The sequence below is a fragment of the Euphorbia lathyris genome, chromosome 7 (genome assembly GCF_963576675.1).
Source record: "Euphorbia lathyris chromosome 7, ddEupLath1.1, whole genome shotgun sequence".
NCBI classification, from domain to species: domain Eukaryota; kingdom Viridiplantae; phylum Streptophyta; class Magnoliopsida; order Malpighiales; family Euphorbiaceae; genus Euphorbia; species Euphorbia lathyris.
In genome coordinates, this window is record NC_088916.1 from 87,419,362 (window position 1) to 87,442,141 (window position 22,780).

Sequence of the window (22,780 nt, forward strand, 5' to 3'; positions counted from 1 at the left end):
TGTTGTCTGATAGATTGGCCCGAATTTATGAACAAACGGGCTTTGTTCATGGCCGTAATATTGTTGAAAATATTGCCCTTGCCTGCTGCGGATATTGAAAAGCATTATGGTTTGGACATTGGCAAAGTTGATATGCAAAAGGCTTACGTGTCTCTTGGGACTTCCTATTGGCTGTTTTAGCTAAGTTTGCTTTCTCATCTCATTGGTACTCTTTCTTTTACGGATTGGCTCAGCACACATTTCTCTATCAAGAAATCTTGCATTCATAACCAGTCTTTCCGCACATACTTCTAATGCCGGTATTGAATCCCAGAAAAAAGCATAGGAGAAGGTTGTTGCCAACTTGCTATTGAAGGCATAGATCGATCTTAGCACACCTTTTATATCCAACTCATTCTGCTGCAAGGCTACGCATAGCGCAACTATAAGGTAGGTAATCGCTTTTCTTTAAAGGAGAGAGAAGGGAAGGCCCAGTGCCTGATCGATGAATTCACTTGAGAAAGCGTATCGGCCTGATCCTAGTGGCTCGAAAGGTCATTCATACTTCATTTCTTTCTGGGGATAAAAGAGAGTTGGATAACAAAACCAACAAAAGAAAATGGGGAAGTTTGTCTTGAGTCTTCTTGGGGGGCAAAGAGTAATCACAGATAGCGTCGTTTTTCTTCGTCAATCAATTCTATTAGCACCCACCTTTGGATCTGGAAGTGAGGATGTTCTAGTCTAGTTACAGATGAATGGAGTGGGATTTCCGAGTCCATAATATGGGAATCGCTTGTTATTTAGATATCCCGACTGTGCACGACACTAGGACAGAGGTTTTAACTGTAGTAAGAGTAAGCCGCAGAACCTTCTTGTACTAACCGCACTTAGAGTATTACTAACTCAAAGCAAGGCCAACCCCTTAGGGCATTAGCCAGAACCAGATAACTTAGGCTTGATGGTAATTCACCCGTACCAACCTAGTCACAAGCCACAATGGATCCCCGGTAGCCAACCCATAAAGGAAAGGAGTTAGACAATAGGAATTAAGTTGTTTAGCTGGTAGGGCAATCAGAATCATCCTTGAACCTTCTGAGAGATATCCTTTTGTCTAATCCATCTTATTAAGGTGGAGGGCCTGGAGTTCCTTTTTTGATTCCCTTTTGTAGAAGCAAAAGCACGACCCGGAAAGATCCTTCACAGATAGAAAGAATCCAGGTTCCGCTCTACTTCTCCAAATTCGTTTGTATAATGGGGATAAGCGAATTGCGAGCATACTCGATGTCGATGTGAGGCAGCTATGCGTGTGCTGTGCTAGAGAGGAAATAAAGCCAAGCTGATATCATATAAAGGTATGGCATAATATTGATTGGCAGGTCTACTAGAGATGGCTTTTCTGGGAATCAGTCTTCATCCTCTTCCCTGACTTGGTTTGCTCCGTTGTGAAAGAATCCGCAGGAGTGAACTGTGCTGCTAGCGAGGAGGGTCCTTTTTTCTCTTGCCTTGGACATTAGTAAATCCGTCCCTCTCAGCTCTCCTAGCGATGTCACCTATTCCCACCCAAAGAATTGCTTATTACAGACAGACCGGTCCCACAGCTGAAGACGAGAAGCATTCGCAGAGTTTATTCACTCGCAGGCAAGCTTGCTCATTCATTCGTTTGTCAGATCGCTCGTTGTCTACTAAACGAGCCAAGAAAAAACAGCCGTACAGAAACAAAAAAGAGGACTTTACCCTTCTATCAAAAGGGCTTACATCTAATCTAGTGTTAGCAGCCCTACTTAAGAAAGAATAAGAACAGTAGGAAAGAAGAGCTTTCATGTAATGCCGTGGCTACTCTTTTTGTTTTTTATTAGATTAAGGAGAAGTTCTTGCTCCTCTCCTAAGGACACTATCCAGCTTTCTTTTTTTACTTTATTAGTTTAAGCTTGCTTGCATTGACACCCTGTAAGATGAAGAGTCAGCTTTTTGAGATTAAGCCGTTGTGGGGCCTCCCTCTGCTGAGAAAGTTCTTTGATGGAGTTGCAGCTCTTTATCACCATGTCTTCCTTTAAGCTCGAGATGTCTTTCCCAGGATCGAGAAGGAAGAAGTTAGAATGTCCATCTACAAATCTACAATGAAGATAGGGTACCTACCATCGATCAAATAAATCGAGTAAAGTAAAAGTAAGGGGTCTTTCGCCTTCGAGACAGAGGTCACATCTATGAGCTAGGATTCAATTAAACCTTTGAAAAAAAAAAGAAAAATTTGACATCAATCATCCATTGGATCTTTCTCTTGCATCAGACGAGCTCGCACTACTCGAAGCGAAGCCTCCGTAAACTCATTGTTGGGTTCTATCGTAGTGAAGGTTGCTGTGAAGAGATCCTTGTGCCAGTGAAGATTGCTTCCAGTGATCGGGAAATAAAAAATACAAAAACCTATTGTGAAATAGTCAATCTCTTCCCGGACTGAAGGAAGAAAGATCGTAAGGGGCGCCCTTTCAAGTAGTAGCTATATCGTATTGAAAGAACTATATAGGTGCACGCATTAAAAATCTCTACGGCACAGGCATAAGAACAGATGCGAAGGAAGACACTCTCGCATGAATTACGAGTAATAATCTCGCCAAGAGAGGGGAACTATCTGATCAAATCAAGTTTTCTTTTTCCTATCATAGGCAGCTTCCTTATATGTAAATCACAATCTACAAATAAATAAAAAATGTGCTACATCATCATTATCATCATCAGATGGGTAATTTTTCTCATTACCAACCACATAATCTTGCAAGCGAGCAGGCAAGCGGCGTTGGTGCTGTGGACGACTAGAAGACTCTGCAGGAGTAGGCGTCACATGTGATGGAGGAACATCATTAGTAGACTGCACAATTTGATCTTCAACTTGTCTTTCTCTATTGACATGACAACAATTAGCACCGGCAAAGATAATATTATCTTGAACTGACCAATCCCAAACACCATCCTCGCCAAAAGAAAAGTAAGATCTCGACTGACTTTTTAGTCTTCGGATTATACAGCTTGTCACCTTTCGTCTCATGACTGTAGCCAATAAAGATACACTTTTTTTTGCCTTGTCATCTAGCTTCAGGCACGGCAATACAACAACCTTTATGATCAAGCAATTGTAAACTCCTTATTTAGGCTAGCTACTTTGCTGATTAACAAGATTATCGCATTGGAGCTGTGACAGTTACGTAAACTACTTTCTTAATGAATCTGAGGTCAAAGCCAGTGAGTAAGCCTACCCGCTAGGCCCTTGAGGAAGATCCAATATATATAATAATATATATATAGATACGTCGGCGAAGCAGTTGTTGAGGGGTTGAAGCTTTGTGCCGTGTCCAACCAGGTGTACTCGTCTCGAAGAACAGCATAACCAGACCAAGCAATATAGCAGCTACCTTTAAGCGTATCATGTCTACCGAATCATTAGGATGTACCTGTGGCGGGTCTGCTTCATTGAAGTATTCTCTCCTGTTGTGAAAGACAGCTCTATTCGCGTCTTGCTTGCCAGTCTCCAAGGGATTAAATATAAAGACTCACTACACTGTTCCAATAGCTTTGACTCCCTAACATTGATTTGACTCCCATCCCAGAACCGCAGTTACTATATATAATCAGATTCCATAACGTACATGTGTACTCTATCTGTAAAAGAAAGATCTTTTTGAAGCGGTTATTACCACAGCGGATGCTAAGACTGGACTTGCTCGCATCTCTCTCAAGAGTAAAAAGAAATCCCTTATTCGCTGCCCCCACGTGAAAGCTATAGAAGTACCATATTTTTCTTTAACTGCAACTGCGCAGAAAGAAAGGCTCCCCTTCGTGTTCGTGCCCCACGGTCTAATAGATGTGTCAAAGAGGGGATATTCCCCTAAGAGCGGAAATCCCCCACCCAAATGACTTGCAGTATATTCGTCGCAAACATTATTTGTTTGTCCAATTCTTCCATTCCCTCCTTCTATCAAAGAGCCAAACTATTCGATGAAGCGAATTCGATAGCACATTGTGAAATTCCTCTTTCCACTAGCAGCTTATTCTCAAACAGGAGATTCTATTCTGATTCAATTTCATTCACCGGCTATTCACTCACCATTTGGACATTTGTAAACAACCTAGCAGCACCTTCTTATACTGCGAATTCTTCTTCAATGGTTACGCCGACAAGAGCTCTTTACGGTCTGACTTCTGTGGCATTTGTCCCCAGCTTTCAGTGAAGTTCCTAAATAAAAAATTCATATCTGATGTCCGGCATTTCGAGAGGCATATGAATAGTGAATATATCCCCCTTCCTAAAGACCCACGAAAAGGGGGTATTCTTGTCTTTCACTCTCATTACTTTTCTTGTGGGGAAGAGCTGCTTTTCAAACGTCACTCGTTCAAAAGCCACTTTAGTTGATGTGTCCCATGCTAAGTAGCTTCGACTTGCTCTTACGAGATATGCCTTGCCTGCATTAAGAGAAGAAGGTGGGCCTTGGTCTTCTTCAGAATATTCAGGTCCAAAGTTCTCACTCCAAGTATTCCGTTCGTTTTATCCCATACGAATCCAAGACAATTTTCAGCAGACTTAGTTAGTTAAGAGGACCATCTATTCAGGCTTGGCACACTAAGAGAGGATCCTCCACAGCTAAGGAATTCACTTGGCCTTGTTGGATCGATCAAGACAACTTCCCTCCCAACTAGCTCCCACACTCAAGCTTATTTATTTAGCTACAGGGCAACTAGTTTAAATACTTATTAAATAGAATAGGATCTTTCTTAGCCCACTGGTGTACGTGATTCACTAGTCTAGCCTTCTCTTCCCTCTGCTCTGGGGAATATGATTAAGCTCTTGCTCACTAGATTTGAAGGGAGAGACCCGGGAACACATGTGGTTCTTTTATTTGGCGATACTCGTGCAAGCTCAAAATAGATGTACTCTCGAGTCGCTAAACCCGGGGAATTGGACATAAAGAGCTCTTTCATTTTAAGAGAGGCTCTTTCCTTGTGTATCGGCAGGTACCAGTTCCTGAGAAGACAAGGGAGTCCCAAACGGTTTCTTACGCTAAGCTCAGTTATGTGAGTGCTGCAAGGGAGTAACGTGAGCTACGTCTTAATATTAAGAAGGTAGCGGTCTTGTTCCAAAGGAAGGCTCAAGAGCCGTGGATATCCTATAGTGAAAGTAAGGGCCCTTCTTTTTTTTAGTAGAATGTCGCGTGAAGCTTTTTTTTTCATTCTGAATCTTGTCACTAACTCGAGGTTTTCGCCTAATGAATTCGTTTACATTTCCTTTCCGATTTCAAAACAATTGAAAAAATCTTCATATATATAGAAAACAAAGCAAACCACTTTTCTTTCCCCTGTAAAATTGAAATATATATATATTATGGATATGGAAAAAAAATGCAATTCAACTGCCACATCAGTTAAACTCAACCATTGAATACTGAAAGAAAGCATAAATGATCTAGTTCATTATTGAATGTATTGTTTAAGAAAAAGTAGAAATATCATATAAGATTCGAAGGGCGATTTACTGTCGAGAAAAAAGAGATAGGTTAGACTAAGAGCTCCCAGGAAGCAGGAAGGACGCTTTCAGAGACCGTCGAAACGGATGGCACACCTCACCTCAAGCCAAATTGCTACAAATATACGGGAGTGCATAAGAAAAGGTCTCGGGGGGGATCCCATGGCCAAGACAATCATGCGGCCAAAGAAGGTAAGACCCGCCGCTTGGATAGAAGATGGCTTTCGCCAAAGAAAAAGCCCAATCGAAAATAACTACCATATGATATGTATGCTAGCCTACGGCAGAGGCCAAACCAACCCAGGGAAGTTTTATATAAAGAACGAGAGAGCGATCGTGCTTCTTGCGAGGCTTCACCTACGCTTGAAATGGCCTAACGGAAACAGTCCTGAGTCGGTCAATCAAACATAGAGTTAGTAAGTCCAACAATCAGACGGGCTCAGCGAATGCTGCCTTCACTCATTCTTGGGCCTTCGGGCCCGTCAGGGACGACTCTAGTCAAGCAATACAAAGAATGACATTGACCAGCCAGATATCACGTAGAAAAGACAGATCCGACCCCCTCACGGGGAGCCTAGTCGAAGGAGTAGTTCGCAGAGCACTATGTACAGGCTGCAAAGGGCAGCGCCCCTTTTACAGGGAAAGTTTGATTGCGTGGAAAGGGATAGTGAGGGCTCAAATACTTACTAAGAGTTAGTACTATGCCTCTAATGCCAGTTAAAGATGAACCTAGAAAGTCACACACATACAAGTTGTTTGTATCTAGCTTTTGTTAAATTGATTAATTAAAAGTGTTTTAATTAATTAATTGACACAATTGAATATGTCAATGGGATTGACAAAACATTCTAACACTGTTTGATATTCAATTGAAATGAGGAATAAATAATAATTCTTGCTCAATTTAAATTGATGTCTTTTTCCGAATATAATAGTCAAGTGTTGACCGTTAGTATTAAGAGGTGTCTTAAATTAGCTCCTCTAAGTATGTATTAAGGAATATAATAGTAATTAATTAAGTTGTTAATTAATTATTATTATATATAATAATAATAATATAATTAATTATTATATTAATTTATTATTATTATTATATTAATTATTTTATATATATATATATATATATATATCAAACGATATATATATACATACTACGGAATAATAATAGCGATATACGATTTTTGCGGTTCAGAAAAATCGGATCCGAAATCAGTTTTCGATTTTGAGCAAGATTAATCAGTTTCTTCAAGGCTTGATCTAATCGACTTAGTGGACTGACTAGAGGCTTCACCACTAGAGAAGCTTTAATACCGGATTGGAATCTACAAGAGGTATTTTTCCAATCTCGTAGTATAAATATCAATTTGATTATTGAAGAACTTAATGATCTTAGTTAAGGATTTGATGTCAGACATCAGATGCTTGACTGTTTATCAGAGTGATTGGATCACACTGATTGTTTGTTTAGGGAAATTTTTTTGAAATTCGTTTCTTAAATACCAAGATACTTTCGCTTCAAATCCTTCAGAGTCTAGTAGAAAATGGTTTTGAAGAACCAGTCTCTGAGACTGTGTTGACAAACGCACAACAGCTGCAACTAGAGAATGCTAGAACCAAAGACCATAAGGTGAAGCACTATCTTTTCCGAGCCATTGATAGAGCAATTTTCGAACAGATCTTGGATAGACGCAATTCAAAGATCGTTTGGGAGTCCCTGAAGAGAAAGTTTGGAGGAAATGAACGAGTGAAGAGATCAATTCTTAACTCTTTAAAGAGAGATTTTGAAATTCTGCAAATGAAGAAGGAGAAACTATCATAGATTACTTTGCCAGGGTCATGACAGTAGCCAAAAAAATGCGCATCAATGGAGGAAATATGCAAGACTCGGACGTAGTACAAAAGATTCTTCGCACATTAACAAATCAGTTTACCTATGTGGTGATTTCCATTGAAGAATCCAAAGACACCGAATCCATGTCTGTGGATGAGCTTCAAAGTTGTCTGGTGATACATGAACAGAAGTTCAAAAAGAAGATGGTGGAGAAGAGCAACAACGACATTGATCAAGCTTTCAAAGTAGAAAGCAATTGAGGCCGAGACAGAGGCAGAGGAACTTACAAAGGTCGAGGACGTGGAAGAGGAAGACAATCATTCTCAAAAGCCACTGTACGATGTTTCAAATGTCATAATTTGGGGCATTTTCAATATGAATGTCCTTAATGGGACAAGGAGGCTAACTATGCTGAGTTCGAGGAGTTAGTTTTGATGTTATATGTGAAAGAAAAGGAAGCCAAAAGGAACCATGCTTGGTTCGTAGACTCTGGCTGTTCAAATCATATGTGTGGAGATAGAGGTATGTTTTCAAACATGGTTGATGGGATACAACATTCTGTTAGATGTGGAAATAATTCTAAAATGCCAGTAGCTATAAAAGGTAGTGTCCATCTAGTATTCAATGGCACTAAATTTACTGTAAAAGATGTTTATTATGTCCCTGATTTGAAAAACAACTTATTAAGTGTGGGTCAGTTGCAAGAGAGAGGACTTTCTATCTTGATTAAAAATGGCATCTGCAACAATTATCATCCTCACAAGGGCTTAATTACTCACACGAATATGAGTACCAATCGAATGTTCGTGCTGTTTCATCAACCTACAGATGTTTCAAGTTCTAATGTTGGTGAATGCTTACATACGACATCTGATCTCACTCATCTCTGGCACCAGCGATATGGGCATTTAAATCACAAAGGTTTAAAAACTCTACAGAGCAAAAACATGGTGAAAGGATTGCCTCAATTGGAGACGTCAAGCATAATATGTGTGGACTGTTTCATTGGCAAGCAACATCGAAATCCAATCCCAAAGAAAAGTAAATGGTGTGCAAACAAAATCCTAGAGCTCGTACATGCAGACATATGCGGTCTCATAGAGCCTATATCCAATAGTGGAAAAAGGTACCTTCTCTATTTCATTGATGACTTCAGTCGTAAAGCTTGGCCCTATTTGCTTAATGAAAAATCAAAAGCTCTCCAATGTTTCAAAATTTGGAAGAAATTGGTGGAAAAAGAAACAGAAGAATTCATAAAATGTTTGAGAACAGATCGAGGGGGAGAGTTCACTTCCCTAAACTTCAAGAATTTCTGTGAAAAAGGAATCAAAAGACAACTCACCACAACATACACCCCTCATCAAAACGGAGTAGCAGAGCGCAAAAACAGAACAATCATGAACATGGTTCGCTGCATGATCACGGCTAAAAAGGTTCCCAAACCTTTTTGGACTGAAGCTGTCACCTGGACTTTCTATGTATTGAATAGATGTCCTACTATGGTTGTTAAGAATGTTACACCACAAGAAGCCTGGAGTGGAGTTAAGCCCTCGGTGCATCATTTCAGAGTTTGGGGATGTGTTGCACATGTTCTCATCCCGGAGGTAAAGCGAAGTAAACTCGATAATAAAAGCTTTCCATGTATTCTATTAGGTGTGAGTGATGAGTCGAAAGGATATTGTTTATTTGATCCTAAGACTAAAAGAATTGTTGTCATTAAAGACGTGATCCTTGAGGAAGAAAAAGGTTAGGATTGGGGGGAATTTTTTGAAGAGCAAATAGAGGCAACCTTGGTGTGGGGAGATGATGATCTTCGTGACGATGATGAGTATAGAAGAGAAGATGATAATGAGAGCAACGGAGCTGAAATACACTACAAGAAATTCATTCTATAACGACCAAATTTAACGAAGGTACCTCTGATACTCTCGTTAAAAATGCTTTTCTACGTGGGTAAAAAATTACTCTCGTTTAAAATTACATTATTAACGACTGTAAATTGAAGTTGTTGTTATTAACACATATTACTGTCGTCATTGATATTATCATTTATTAACTAGAAAAAAGACGGTCATTATTTATTAATACTACCTTCACAATAAATCTTCAGAAATTTGGCGCTAAAATCTTACTAAATTTTTGTAAAAAAAAAATTCCACTCTAAGTAGGAAATCCTATTTTTACTTAAATTAAATAGATATAGCACCCAAATTAATATAGTGGGGTCATTGAAAACAAAACAAACTCTGGAGCAAATCCCTAAATATTGGGGATAATGATATTTTGAGAAGACGATTTCCCCCAAAACCTCACGATGTTAACCTGGCCGCCACGCTCAACATCTCCATGCCTCCACCGTTTCATAATCGCATTTACATTCTGTATCAGTCTAGATACTTTCACAAGCATAATCCCCAAACCCCACGTTATGCATCATTGTCTCCCACACCATCTCCACACCTCCATTCATTCCATTTTTTTTCTCTATATTCGGTATAGATAAGTTCAGAAAACTTTCACGAGCACCAAAAAGTTGAAGTGTTGAAGCTGTTCCGTAACTCAGGTATGTTTGTTCAATGTTCCAATTTATGAAAATTAAAAGTCAAATGGTGGAATTCATCTTAACATAAGTTGATTTTTTAGTGGAATTGTTAAATTTTCAGTGTTGTATAATTTGATTGTGCTTTTTTTTTTGTTTAGAAATTTTGTTCCCAAATTGGTAAGACTGGTTTTATTTATTTTAGAGAAATTGCTGTCAGTTTTTATTTGCTTAAACTCTGAAATTAGAAACCCATAAAGTAGATTGATAAGGTTAAGCTTTTTAGGGCTAGTACGAATTAAGATTAGAGAGATGAGGGATGTGGTGAACATGAGGGTACAGAGTTAATTGAGTGCAAAAACAAAAAAAAAAACTTATAAATATAAAGAATTAAAAAATTATACAAATTCATTTTCTATGTGTTTGGGGTTCAAATGAGGATACACTGTCAAGTCCATATTGATAGAAGCAAGGAAAAGGATACAACCATAATGGACAACACGACCAACTTACCCGAATATGTTCCTAGTGCATTGTTTTCCTGAATTTACTGTGTCTATGAATATGTTAAATTTTGCAATTAAAAAGCCAACTCATAGGTCCAATTGTCCTTTTATCACTTGTCATGGATTATTGATTCATTAGGTAATTCTGTTTTGCAGAAGTATCATTTTGATTACTGTAACTGTTATTTCTTCAATTTTCAATAAAATCCTTCATTTTCTGTTAATATTACAAGGCAATATATAGGTATTATACGAAAGTGTAGAGCAGCACTTTTCATCAATGTATTTTCATGTCACTGATTCAATTTATTTATTCAGTTTATCAGTTCAGACATTGTAAAACATGCCTAAAATGTATAACTAAGTGTGTGCAACTTTCTACTTCACCCTGGCCAGCTAAAGGCCATCTATTATTTGGAGTCCTTCCCCTACCTTTTTTCTAGAAAAACTCTAAACCTTCAGCTCAAGTGGTAACCTTTGCACCACATTAAAACCTTAAGGTAGAATGATAGTAAATGGTGATATAAAATGCCTATCCTGTAACAGATATAGAAACAACATCAAATGGATAAGTAGTTTAACAAAAAATTTGAAGATACATTAAATAATAATCAAAACAGAAAAAGGTACAGAGAATGATAGTAAATGGTTTTACCAACCATATTTAAGAGTGCTGTTTGTAATTAAATCAACCAAAAAAGTAGTTTTCATATTAACTTGACATGTGCCAACTATCTTATGTCAATATTTCACAAAATATAAGAAACTAAGCAGGGCCGTCTTAAACTTTTTGGGGCCCCTGTGCTAAATTTTTCTTAAACCCTTACTAATTAATAGAATTTTGTATTAAGGTTGTAAATTTTGAATGGTTGAATATCTAAATCACATACGTACTCAATGTAATGAAAAAGTGTAAATAAATCTTATTACATTATATTATTATTTTATTATTTTAAGCTAATATCTATATTCGACTAAGCACATCTTAAATTTTGGGGCCCTTATAATTTTGAGGCCCTGTGCGTTAGCACTCCTTGCACGCCCTCATCTACTCCTCTGAAACTAAGAATTGTATATAATGTAATTATCATTCATTTGTTGGGGTCTCACTTTTAAGCATAGATGAAAATGACACTGCATTTACTCTTATGGTACTGATTACACTATTTAGGATCTTAGAATTAGAAAGAAAGAAAGTCTCTTCTTATTAATCCTATTAGTTCATGGACCCAAATTAGAATATATATTATTTGGCCAGGATAAGGTACCAAAACAGATTTATGGTTATCAATTTTAGGCGCCACGTACAAAATAGCATCAATATAGGCTTGAAGTTTAAAAGAGTAACAATTTAGACCTCGGATAATGGATTGGACACGTTATTCCTATTACTCCATTAAGTTCTGACTTCTCCCTCCACGTACAATTGATAGAACTTAACGGAGTAATATCAATGACATGTCTCATTCCGTTATCGAGGCCTAAATTGATATTTTTTTAAAATGTTAAGTCTATATTGGTGCTATTTTGTACGTGGAGCCTAAATTGATACTTCTCCAAAAACCATAAATCTGTTTTAATACCTTACCCCTATTATATTTTATGGCTTCTATATAAGTTATAGCCTATGTAAAATGTCATTTCTATTGATAGGATTTTCACTTCTTTAGAATGTAGTAATGCTATAGGACTTTTCCTAATCAAAATTACTAAGAATTAATGTGTTCGGAATAATTTATTCAAATAATTTATAGTGAAAACAAAGATTGAAAGTAATGTTGTCAGAATTGGAGCGGAATTGGATTGCTTTCCTGTTTGGGTTAGTATGGGTTTTTCAATTTGCAACAACCCATCTGAAACTGGTGTCAACATGGGAACCGGATTCACCCTGTTTTTTTAATTATTAAAAAAAAAATTGAAAAGTCATTAGAAAACTCTCAACAACCGTGCTTCTTCTTCGATTTTCTTCTGTTCTTAGTCTTCTGCTTTGCTCTCTCAGTCTCGGCTGCTTCCCTTTTGCGTGTTCTCTCTCTTGATTCTTCTCCGCAAGCTATTGTCTAATTTTGCTATGAACTAATTGATTAATTAACTAAATTAACTAGTTGCTGCATGTGCTAAGTTATTTGCTGACTTTATTGAAAAAATAAAAGCTTGGATGAGGTGAACTTAGGAAGAGTTAAAGAAGAAAATCATTTAAGGTTAAGACCTTATGAGCTGAACTATCTTGATGCAACATCAGAGAATGAGTTTTGTCTTTGCTAAGTTTTTGGATTATAATAAGTTATTATATATAAATATATGTTATATTATTTATTTAATTATTATTACGTCATCCAGTCCGACCAATCCGAGTCAATTGGTTGAACCAAATGATCCATAACCCAATTATAAATCTAGTTTAATATCCAGTCAGGTTCTGAAAACATTGTTTGAAAGTTATGCAGAACCCAAATCTAATCACCTGTTATGTGCTATGTTAGCTGATATCATAAAAAATCCAATCCACATTAATCCAAACATACAACTTCTTATTCTTACCTTAAAGTAGTAGTAGATCTACAAAGTCAACAGCTCAAAACATCCTTAAAAACCTACAAACTAATATCCTTAAACCTGGCCATACTAATCATAAAAATACATACCTCAAGGAGGAAAAAAGAATCTAGAAAAATAACTTGTGTATTGCATTAGCTAATTAAATGTGTAATTAATTACAAAATCCGATTTGATTAATATAAGATAGGAGATAAATTTCCCTAATTGTAATCCAACTTGTTAATTAGGATCTGCATGATCGAGTTCTAGAATAAGTCTAGAATAAGAACCGAAATAAGCATAAATCTAATCTGTATGATCTGACCTCCAAAGTAAAGTTTGGAGTGACAAAACACCTATTATGAATCTCTGAACTAGATTGAGTCTTTGATCCCTCCCCAGAAATGAGACTTGTCAAAATTTGAACTTTTCATCTTAAATTTTGTACCTTTGATTGAATTATAGAGCAAAGCATCTGTATTTGAGGTTTTAAAGTTAAGAGTTGTAGCAACAATAATATGTACACGAAACCAACACCCCAAATTATTAAATTGGAGAGGAACATCTACTTAAATTTGTGAAGTAGTTAAAGAATAACCAGAGAATGAAATGAAGATAGAGAAAATTAAGAATTCCGCAATGAAAATGATACAAGAAAGTTCACAACTTTTACATCAATCTAAATAATACAAAGAAGTGAAAATGTATCACTTGCGACAAATACTAGTAGTAGGCAGTAGGCATTGTAAGGTCTAATAGGACCATACTTCTTCTTAGCTTTTGGTGTCCCTCTCATCGGCTAATTTTCAGCCATCACAACTTCCCCAAATGAAAATGTAGTAACAGCAACAGCAGTTGCTACAAACACCAAACCTCTCCATCCATTAACACTTACTTCCTCTTAGCTTCTGGTGTCCCTCTCAGCGGCTCAATTTCAGCCAGCGCAACTTTGCCAAATGAAAATCCAGTAATAGTAGTAGCAGCTGCTGCTACAAACACCAAATCTCTCCTTCCATTAACACTTTCTTCTTCATTGTTCTTCATCTCCACATTCACCCTTTCTCCATCTGATACATTTGAGGCTTTAGACACAATAAGACCTCAATGTTGGGCTGTGAAAAATGATGCCATCTAATTTGGAGGCTATCATCATTGTATATATATATATATATATATATGGCTCACCAAAGGAAAACACTTAACACAGCAGACCAGTTCTACTCATGTAACTTTCTCTCTCTCTCTCTCTCTATATATATAGAACTAGTCAATGAAATATGGTAGAAACATAGAGTTTTTTAGTCACTCAAATAGACAATGGCTCAGCTTTTAATAAACTTGGTCTAGTATATGAAACTGTCAAATTATATTTTTTAGTGTGTGGATTGGTACTGTCACAACAAAAACCCTCATCATGAAGAATTAATTTAAGAAACTAAAATAATACTCTTTTTTAGATGAATTTGGTTAATGGTTTGAGTTAAGTGTATTATTATAATTATTATTACATTTATATTTCAGTGTATTAATTATTTTGTTGTTGCATGTTCTATTCTTCATGTGTTTCTTTATTTGATGATTTTAGGAGAATGACACCTAATAAAGAATGGATAAGACTTACTAAGATAGATCGGTTGAGTGAAGAGTATAATATTGGTGTTATAGAATTCTTGAACTACACTTTCAAAAAAACAGGAGAAGCATACGAAATTCGATGTCCATGTGTTAGGTGTAACAACACCAATTTTGGAACTCGAAACTTGGTTCACACACATTTAATAACAAATGGAATAATGGAAAACTATACCTTTTGGTATCATCATGGTGAAAGACGACATGATCTTGATTCTGATGAAGAAGAATATGATGAAGATGATAATTGTAACATCCGTGTCTAAAATTTTTATTTTTCGAAATACATAGCGTTAATTATTTATAAATTTAAATATACTATTGGGTTTAATTTAATGTCTTTAAGTTTAAATTAAAAAGTTTTGGGTAAGTGTAATAAAAAGTTATAAATTCAAGGACCAAAATTGATATTTTTTAATTACTAATATACATACACGTGTAAGTATAGTTGAAAGTAATTTCAACTTATCCTATATAAAAAAAAAGTAAAGAATAATTCATATTAAAGTAAATGGATTAATATGGTTATGATGTAATGTGCACAAAGCTTTTTACTACATCCAATTAATTAAATTATAATATAAAAACATGGCTTTTATATATGTATGTGTCAATTAAATATGAAAACATGGTTTTCTATATCTATGTGTCAACTAGATATTAAAAGAATGCTTTAATAATAGATGATGTGTCAAAATATAGAATTTAGTGATGACAAGTGTTTCATAAATTGAAATTAAAATAAAAATATACACACAATTATATATATTGGAGGGTATCTTAAAAAGGGGGATGAATGAGGAAAACAAAAGAGTTTTTGTTAGGAATTGGAGAAAAGCGTTTTTGGTCGTTGTTGACGACGATATTTTGGATTAGCTACCGACGACGATATTTCCGATCAGCTATCAATGGATTACACTGATTAATTTTCAGTGACCGACGACGATATTTCGGTAGCTGTATTTGTTATCTAAATTATTTTATCAATGTTATAAGTATGATTTTGAGTAAGTTTAGTTTCGATAGTTCCGTCAAATTTAATAGATTTACGATTAATGAGTTAGCGTCTATCAATTACTCATAAAAATGTAAAATTTAGACAGTTGTCCATTAGATTTATTCAAGTCGGTATTTTAGCATCGTCACTAGTTTAAAAGTATAATCGGTATGAGTTTAAAAGTATAATCAGTCTGAATTAACTATCTCAGTGACCGAAAATAATCCAATAAGAATATTTGGATCAGTAAAATATTTTAAGCGACTTTAACAGTTAGAGTTAAAATAAGTTGAAAATAAAAGGACTAATACGGATATTTTCCAAATAAAGTCGGTATCGAGTCGAATATAAAATTTGTATAAAAATTTGAATATAAAATTAGTTCAAATAGATTTATGACAATATAATGTGTCTAATGGTATATTCGGTCTAAAATAACGATACTCAGTTAGCGATACGCGTAACAATTTCGGTAACAAACATAAACGGTTTGATAAAAGTGTTTAGTTTAAAATTATTTATATAATATATTTGAGTTACTTTGAATACTTCGATTCAATTGTTTAAAATATTATATACTTTGGATTTCGATTGAATACTCTGGATTTTGATTATTGGAAGAATAATTATTATTATTGTGGTACTTTGAAAATCGGATTGATAAAATGAGTTTGACGATTTCTTAAGAATTGTTTTTGAATTGAAGAAACTATTGCGGTTGTTGTTATTATTTTGGGATTGAAGTCCAAATATGATTTTTATGAGTTGTGATATTTTGAAAGATAAAATGGTTTTGTCCATCTAGGATTGCCTGGGCTAGGAGTTGTAAGTTTTAAGACCATACCTAAGGGCGGTATGGCCAGAGTGCACGGCTGGTAGTCCTAACGTTAGGCAAGGCGAGATATGAATGAGATATCTCGATTATTGATATGATTGATGTTATGATAAGCTACACGGGTGGAATTCGAGGATGGACACACACGCAAATTTTGTATTACGTTTTGATAATGTTTGATGATTTGAATTATAATGTTTTACGATTTATTTGATTATGAGTTGGTTTGTTAAAGCGGTTTGTTCGATTTGATTCGATTTGATAAAACGTTGTTCGATTTGATTCGTTTTGATAAAACGTTATTCGATTTGATTCGTTTTGATAAAGTGATATATATATATATAGTAATAAAATGAAATATACAATTAAGTTATTAGCATGTCAATCAACGTGTCAATAAGTTACAATGAGTTCATAAGTTAAGAGAACTACCGGAGTTAAGAGAGCTACCTAAAATAGGTAGAACTACGTGGCTTTGATTCCCGATTTAAAAATTAAAAGATGCTCGGGATACGTAGGAAGCTTGATAGAATTATCAAGTCCAAGCCAAATAATAAATAAAATTTTAGGTAGTCCGAATAAATTTTTATCTAAAAAAAATTGGTCCGGCTTTCAGGATATTAGAAGTTGGTTGTCCTGTTTTCTGTTCATACCCGATGCCGTTTTGGATCGGGTGTGACAATAGTGATAATGATGATGATGATGATTGGGCTGAAGATATTATAAATGATATATATCCTGATATTGAATTGAATGAAGAGGAACCCAATGATGAAGCGAAGAAATTTTATAGGTTATTACAAGATTTAGATACAGTAGTTTACCCTGGTTGCAAGACCTCTAAGTTGGATGCGCTTGTCAAATTACTATACATCAAAAGTGTTGGTCGGTGGAGTAATAAATCATTTGACATGTTATTGCAAGTGTTAAAAGAAATACTCCCAAATGGTTCTACTTTGCCAGAATCATATTATGAGGCAAAAAGAATTATAAAAGATATTGGTCTCTCTTATGACAAGATTGATGCATGTGTCAAAGATTGTATGTTGTATTGGAAAGAAGATGAAAATTTGGACAGGTGCAAAATATGTGGTCTCTCAAGATGGAAAGATGATATTCGTAATGGGGAAACTAAACTTCGGAAAAATGGGAAGAAAATACCAGTCAAGACAATGCGTTATTTTCCTTTAAAGCCAAGACTTCAAAGATTGTTTATGTCAAAGAAGACATCTTCTTTGATGCGATGGCATAAGGAAGGTAGAGTAGATGATGGAGTTATGAGACACTCTGCTGATTCCCCCGCTTGGAAGACCTTTGATGATGTTCATAAAAACTTTTCCTCTGATCCTCGTAATGTAAGACTTGGCCTTGCTAGTGATGGTTTTCAGCCATTTAATCATTCTAAAACTTCATATAGTATTTGGCCAGTCATATTAATTCCATACAATTTGCCACCATGGATGTGCATGAAAGAACCTAACTTTATCCTTTCTACCCTTATACCGGGTCCTGATGGTCCAAGAGATGCAATTGATGTCTATCTCCAACCTTTAGTCGAAGAATTAAAAGATTTGTGGGAAGTAGGAGTTGCAACATTCGATGTGTCGACAAGACAAAACTTTATGTTACATGCATCCTTGTTATGGACTATCAATGACTTTCCTGCATATGCAAATTTGTCTCGTTGGAGTACAAAAGGTAAGATGGCTTGTCCTTGTTGTAACAAAGACACTTGTTACTTGAGGTTAGCTAATTGTAAGAAGCAATGTTATATGGGACATCGCTGATTTCTTGATAGCAAGCACAGATGGAGAAAAGATAAAAAAAAAAGTTTGATGGTACTCAAGAATTGAGGCCGCCACCGAAATCACTCTCTAGAATTGATATCATTGCTCAAGTTACTAGCCTTGAGGGAATCATCTTGAGTAAAGACCTTATCATGCAGATAGAGGTGATAATTTGAACAAGAAAAGCATATTCTTTGAACTTCCATATTGGAGTAGTCTTTTGTTACGACACAATTTGGATGTGATGCACATTGAGAAGAACATATGTGATAATATTGTTGGGACAAACATGAATGTGAAAGGGAAGACTAAAGACACTATGCAATCTCGCAAAGATTTGGAGGCAATGAACATTCGTCCAGACTTGGATTTGATTCTCAAGGAGGATAAGTTTGAGATTCCTATAGCATCTTACATGTTATCTCATGATGAGAAGCACTCATTTTGTTCATTTTTTAAGCAACTAAAGGTCCCTGATGGTTTCTCATCTAACATTTCTCAAAGTGTGAACATGAAAGAGCACAAAATTTCTGGTTTGAAGAGTCATGATTGTCATGTTTTGTTGCAACATCTAATTCCTCTTGCAATACGTGGCCTCCTTCCAAAAAATGTTTGCGAACCCCTTTATCGAGCTATCTTTATTCTTTATTAGTTTGAGTGCTAAGGCATTAAAGGCAGAAGAGTTGGAAGAAATTCGCAATCAGATTCCTATAACTCTATGTAAATTGGAACAATGTTTTGTTCCTTCCTTTTTCGATATAATGGTTCATTTGCCGATTCATTTGGCTAATGAAGCTTTGATATGTGGCCCTGTACAATTTCGTTGGATGTACCCTATTGAGCGGACATTACATGATTTAAAACTTCTTATTCGTAATATGGCTCGTCCATAAGGGTCAATTGCATATGGGTATATTGCAAAAGAGTGCATGACTCTATGCTCAAGGTACTTGAATGGTATTGAGACAAAATTTAATAAACCAGATAGAAATGGCGATGGTTGTTCAGATTATTTTGATGGTGGATTTTCCTTATTTTCGCAACATGGGCGATGAATGGGTGGAAGCACATGCATATGTCATAAATAATTGTGATGAAGTCATACCTTTTCTCGAGTAAGTCAATATCTTGAAGAGCTATAATTGTATTTTAAATTCTTAAATAATTATGAATAATAATTTCTAAAAATTCGTTGCAGAGAGTATTCCCAGATTCGAGAAAGTACTCATCCACAACAATCTTTTAATGATTGGTTTAAAGATACAGTGAGTATATCTTTAAACTCTTCATCAAGAAAATATATACCACGTTTAAATGTCTCATACGTAATTTTATTGTAGGTTGCAAAAATGTATGCATCTAGCAAGGAATCCAATATTCGAGATTTGTTGTCATTATCTCGTGGTCCATCCCAATATGCTACAAACTTTGATGGTTATATTGTGAATGGGTATAGGTTTCGCATTGAAGATTGTGATAAACGACGTAGAACACAAAATTATGGTGTGTGTGTGAGCAGTGATGTTGGAAATGAGGGAGGACCTATTGATTATTATGGGATTTTAACTGAGATTCTTGAATTGCAGTATCTTGGTGAGAAAAGAGTTGTCCTATTCAAATGTAAATGGTTTGACGTTCATGACAATGTGTGGGGATCAAAAATAGATGAATTTGGATTCATTTGTATCAATCCTCAACGTTGTTTGAGAACAAATGAACCATTTATTCTAGCAAGTCAAGCTTCTCAAGTCTTTTATGCTATAGATAATGCTAATAAGAATTGGCATGTTGTTATTAAGACACAACCACGAGATTCATACAATATGTCTTCTCAAATAGATGATGACAATGAGAATTTTGATGATTTTGGTGAGGCTTATCAAGAGGGTGAATCATTCAAGTTTCAATGTGGCACTACATTGAATACAACAGACGGGAAAAATTGGGCACGAAGTGATTCATTACCAATTACTTATGATGTGTCAAAATCTAAAAAGAAAAGAAAGCGGTAAATAATATCTTGAAGCTGAGATTTTTTTTTCAATATGTTCATTATTATTTTCTGATGTATCACATATGTTTGAAGTCGTTATATTATTTGACTTCTTTAAATAAGTAAAATGCTCAGACATGCACTTCCTTTCAAATATGTTCAATATTAATTCCTTATGCTCATTTTGTTTGTGTTCTATAGTTTTCTATTGACAAATATTGCATATACCTTTTTTTTCAATTTGAGGTGAAAATGCAATCAAGCCAACTTCCTACTCGCAAAAAGTTCATCCAGACAGGCAAACTGGGGAACAAAAATCGAGTATTGAGTGCTTTCCAACATTCAAGCGTACCTCATGATAAAAGTACTAAAGACACTCCGAAGGGTGTTACTCCAAGAAAAGAGAACCTTAAAGGTATTTTTCAATTTCTTTAAGGTAGTTTTCCATTTATATAATTTCTTTAAAATAGTTTCTATTTATACAAAATTGATTTTTTTTTGTAAATATATACTGCCTCTGCATCTGCAATTTGATGGTAAAATGTTGTATTTGTGTTATTATATTCGACTATAATTATCTTTATTAAATTAATGCTTTGTAGATGTTGGTTTGATTGTGCATTTTGGTGATCTACAATACCACGATAAAGGTTTCAACGAAGAATGTTGTTTCCTGGACATTTTGAGCATATGCAAAAAATTTGTCGATATTTATTCTGTTGGCTTGAGATTTGCTGATGATGATGGAAGACCAGTACAAAATGATTTAGATGTCTTAAATATGTTCAAAAATTATTCGGGTTCTACAGTCATACATCTTTATGCCAAAAGAGACATAAACTCACGAGGTTTAATATACAAACTCCCAAGTGACAATCCTAATCTAGGTACTTTCATATTATTGCTAAAGATAATCTATTTTAACATTTAGTTATATATCCTATTTGACTCTAACTCTTATCTAAATTTTCATGTTATTAGCTTCTGATATTGCACCCATACCAATAGTGACAAATGTAAAGATAATGGGTGAGCTTAAGGTAAATCAGAAAGTGATGGTATATGGTGCTATTAGTAACAGGGTGGAGACTGCGAGTATTGCCGAATTTTTCATAACTATGAATAAAAACTTGGATATTGAGAATGGTCTTACACCTATCAGCTCACCTAGCAAAGAGAAGGTAAATATTCTTTGTTATTCAATAATTATTATGTTGGACATATTTGCATTATTAATTTATGATGATGATATTGTTTATTTAGGAGCTTGAATTACCATTACAAGCTGTTGGTCAATTTGTTGTTGCCAAACTAACTCCCATGACAGAGGATGGAAAATCTGGTGATCCAAAGTATGCAATATCTCAAACATTTGTTAAGAGTAAGCATCTTTAATTGATGTATATTTTCATTTCAATAAATGTATACTTTCTTGTGCTTGTTTTATTTTGCTTAATTTCCTAAGAAAATAAAACATGAACATTCTGAATTCTTAGTATGAGTTTGTTTCTTCTTTTTAATTCTTTTTTATTCATTTTCTAGGTGATATTCCAAAAATTGTGAGAAAAGTTAGAGGTTGTAATAAGAACAAAAAAATTTGTTCTCTCAAACAAGGAGAGAAACTTGACATATGTTTCTGTAAGTCGTTGTTTTCTATCACTTGCTGATGATGATGCTGAGTCAACAAGTCAGCGTAATTGTAAGTCAACCCGTCAGCAAGAGTAAAATCAAGAAGTCGGAATGCTGAGTTATCAAGTCAGCATGGCTGTGGTCAGCATGGTACTGAGGTGATAATACAGGTCAATATGGTCTTGCTGTGTTACCACTGGTCAGTAGGTCTTGCTGAGTTAGTACATTTTGAGTAAGGATATTTTGGGTATTTTCACAATCTTGTAAAGGCTATAAAAGGTCTGGGTTGGGAAGTAGTTTTATACGAGAGATTCTTAGACTAAGTCATAAGTGTACACTGTGATAATCTGAATTGGGGATTGGGAAAACACGAGAGTTTCTGGAAAAGGAGAAACTGTTTCAATCTTGTTGTAATCTCCATTGATTAGTGAAGTTGCTGGATGTAGGCAGTTAAGCCGAACCAGGGTAAATTCTGTGTGTATTCTTTTGATTGTTGTTTCAAGATCCAATCTGTGATTTTTGTGTACTTTGTTTCTCTGTGTGGTTGATTGATCGTTCGAAGCGTAGTTCAACAATTGGTATCAGAACTAATCAAGAACAGAGCAATGGGTTTTACAAAGATCGAGATCGAGCGTTTCAATGGTAAGGGAGATTTTGCTCTATGGAGACAGAGGATGAAGGCAATCTTGGTTCAAATGAAGGTTGCGAAGGCTCTGAAGGGCGAGAAGGAATTTCCGGCGACAATGACGAAGGAGGAGAAAGAAGATCTTCTTGAATTGGCTTACAGTACGATCGTCCTGTATCTTGGCGATAAAGTGCTAAGAGAAGTTTCGAAGGAAACCTCAGCTGCTGGGGTTTGGCTCAAGCTTGAACAGTTGTACATGACGAAGACACTTACCAATCGGGTTTATCTTAAGGGAAAGCTTTTCGGCTTCAAGATGAACGAGGACAAGCCAGTTGAAGACTATCTTGATGATTTCTCTAAGATCATAATTGACCTAGAGAACA

General features: G+C 35.5%; 1 protein-coding gene across 5 annotated transcripts; it reads left to right on the plus strand.

The window, feature by feature from the left end:
• Window positions 1-9,580: 9,580 nt before the first annotated feature.
• Window positions 9,581-22,306, plus strand: LOC136200754 (uncharacterized). Of its 5 annotated transcripts, none has more exons than XM_065991183.1 (7): window positions 9,581-9,882; window positions 19,349-19,415; window positions 20,390-20,558; window positions 20,746-21,030; window positions 21,125-21,324; window positions 21,407-21,524; window positions 21,686-22,277. In XM_065991183.1, the coding sequence occupies exons 3-7, from the start codon at window positions 20,396-20,398 to the stop codon at window positions 21,808-21,810; spliced, it is 891 nt and encodes a 296-aa protein (XP_065847255.1). In that variant the 5' UTR covers window positions 9,581-9,882; window positions 19,349-19,415; window positions 20,390-20,395; the 3' UTR covers window positions 21,811-22,277. The 5 variants fall into 5 exon arrangements, 4 of the variants coding, with proteins under 4 accessions (XP_065847255.1, XP_065847256.1, XP_065847254.1 ...); XM_065991182.1 differs by lacking the exon at window positions 9,581-9,882 and adding an exon at window positions 16,941-19,265 and having other exon boundaries at window positions 20,746-21,012; window positions 21,686-22,306; XM_065991181.1 differs by lacking the exon at window positions 9,581-9,882 and adding an exon at window positions 16,949-19,265 and having other exon boundaries at window positions 21,686-22,294.
• Window positions 22,307-22,780: the final 474 nt, after the last annotated feature.

Bases quoted from the DNA above. Each gene is read 5' to 3' on its own strand.
- LOC136200754 (XM_065991181.1), top strand. From the start codon at position 19,105: ATGGTATTGAGACAAAATTTAATAAACCAGATAGAAATGGCGATGGTT. The intron at 21,031-21,124 runs GTACTTTCATAT...TCATGTTATTAG, and splicing joins AAGTGACAATCCTAATCTAG to CTTCTGATATTGCACCCATA. The intron at 21,525-21,685 runs GTAAGCATCTTT...TTCATTTTCTAG, and splicing joins ATCTCAAACATTTGTTAAGA to GTGATATTCCAAAAATTGTG.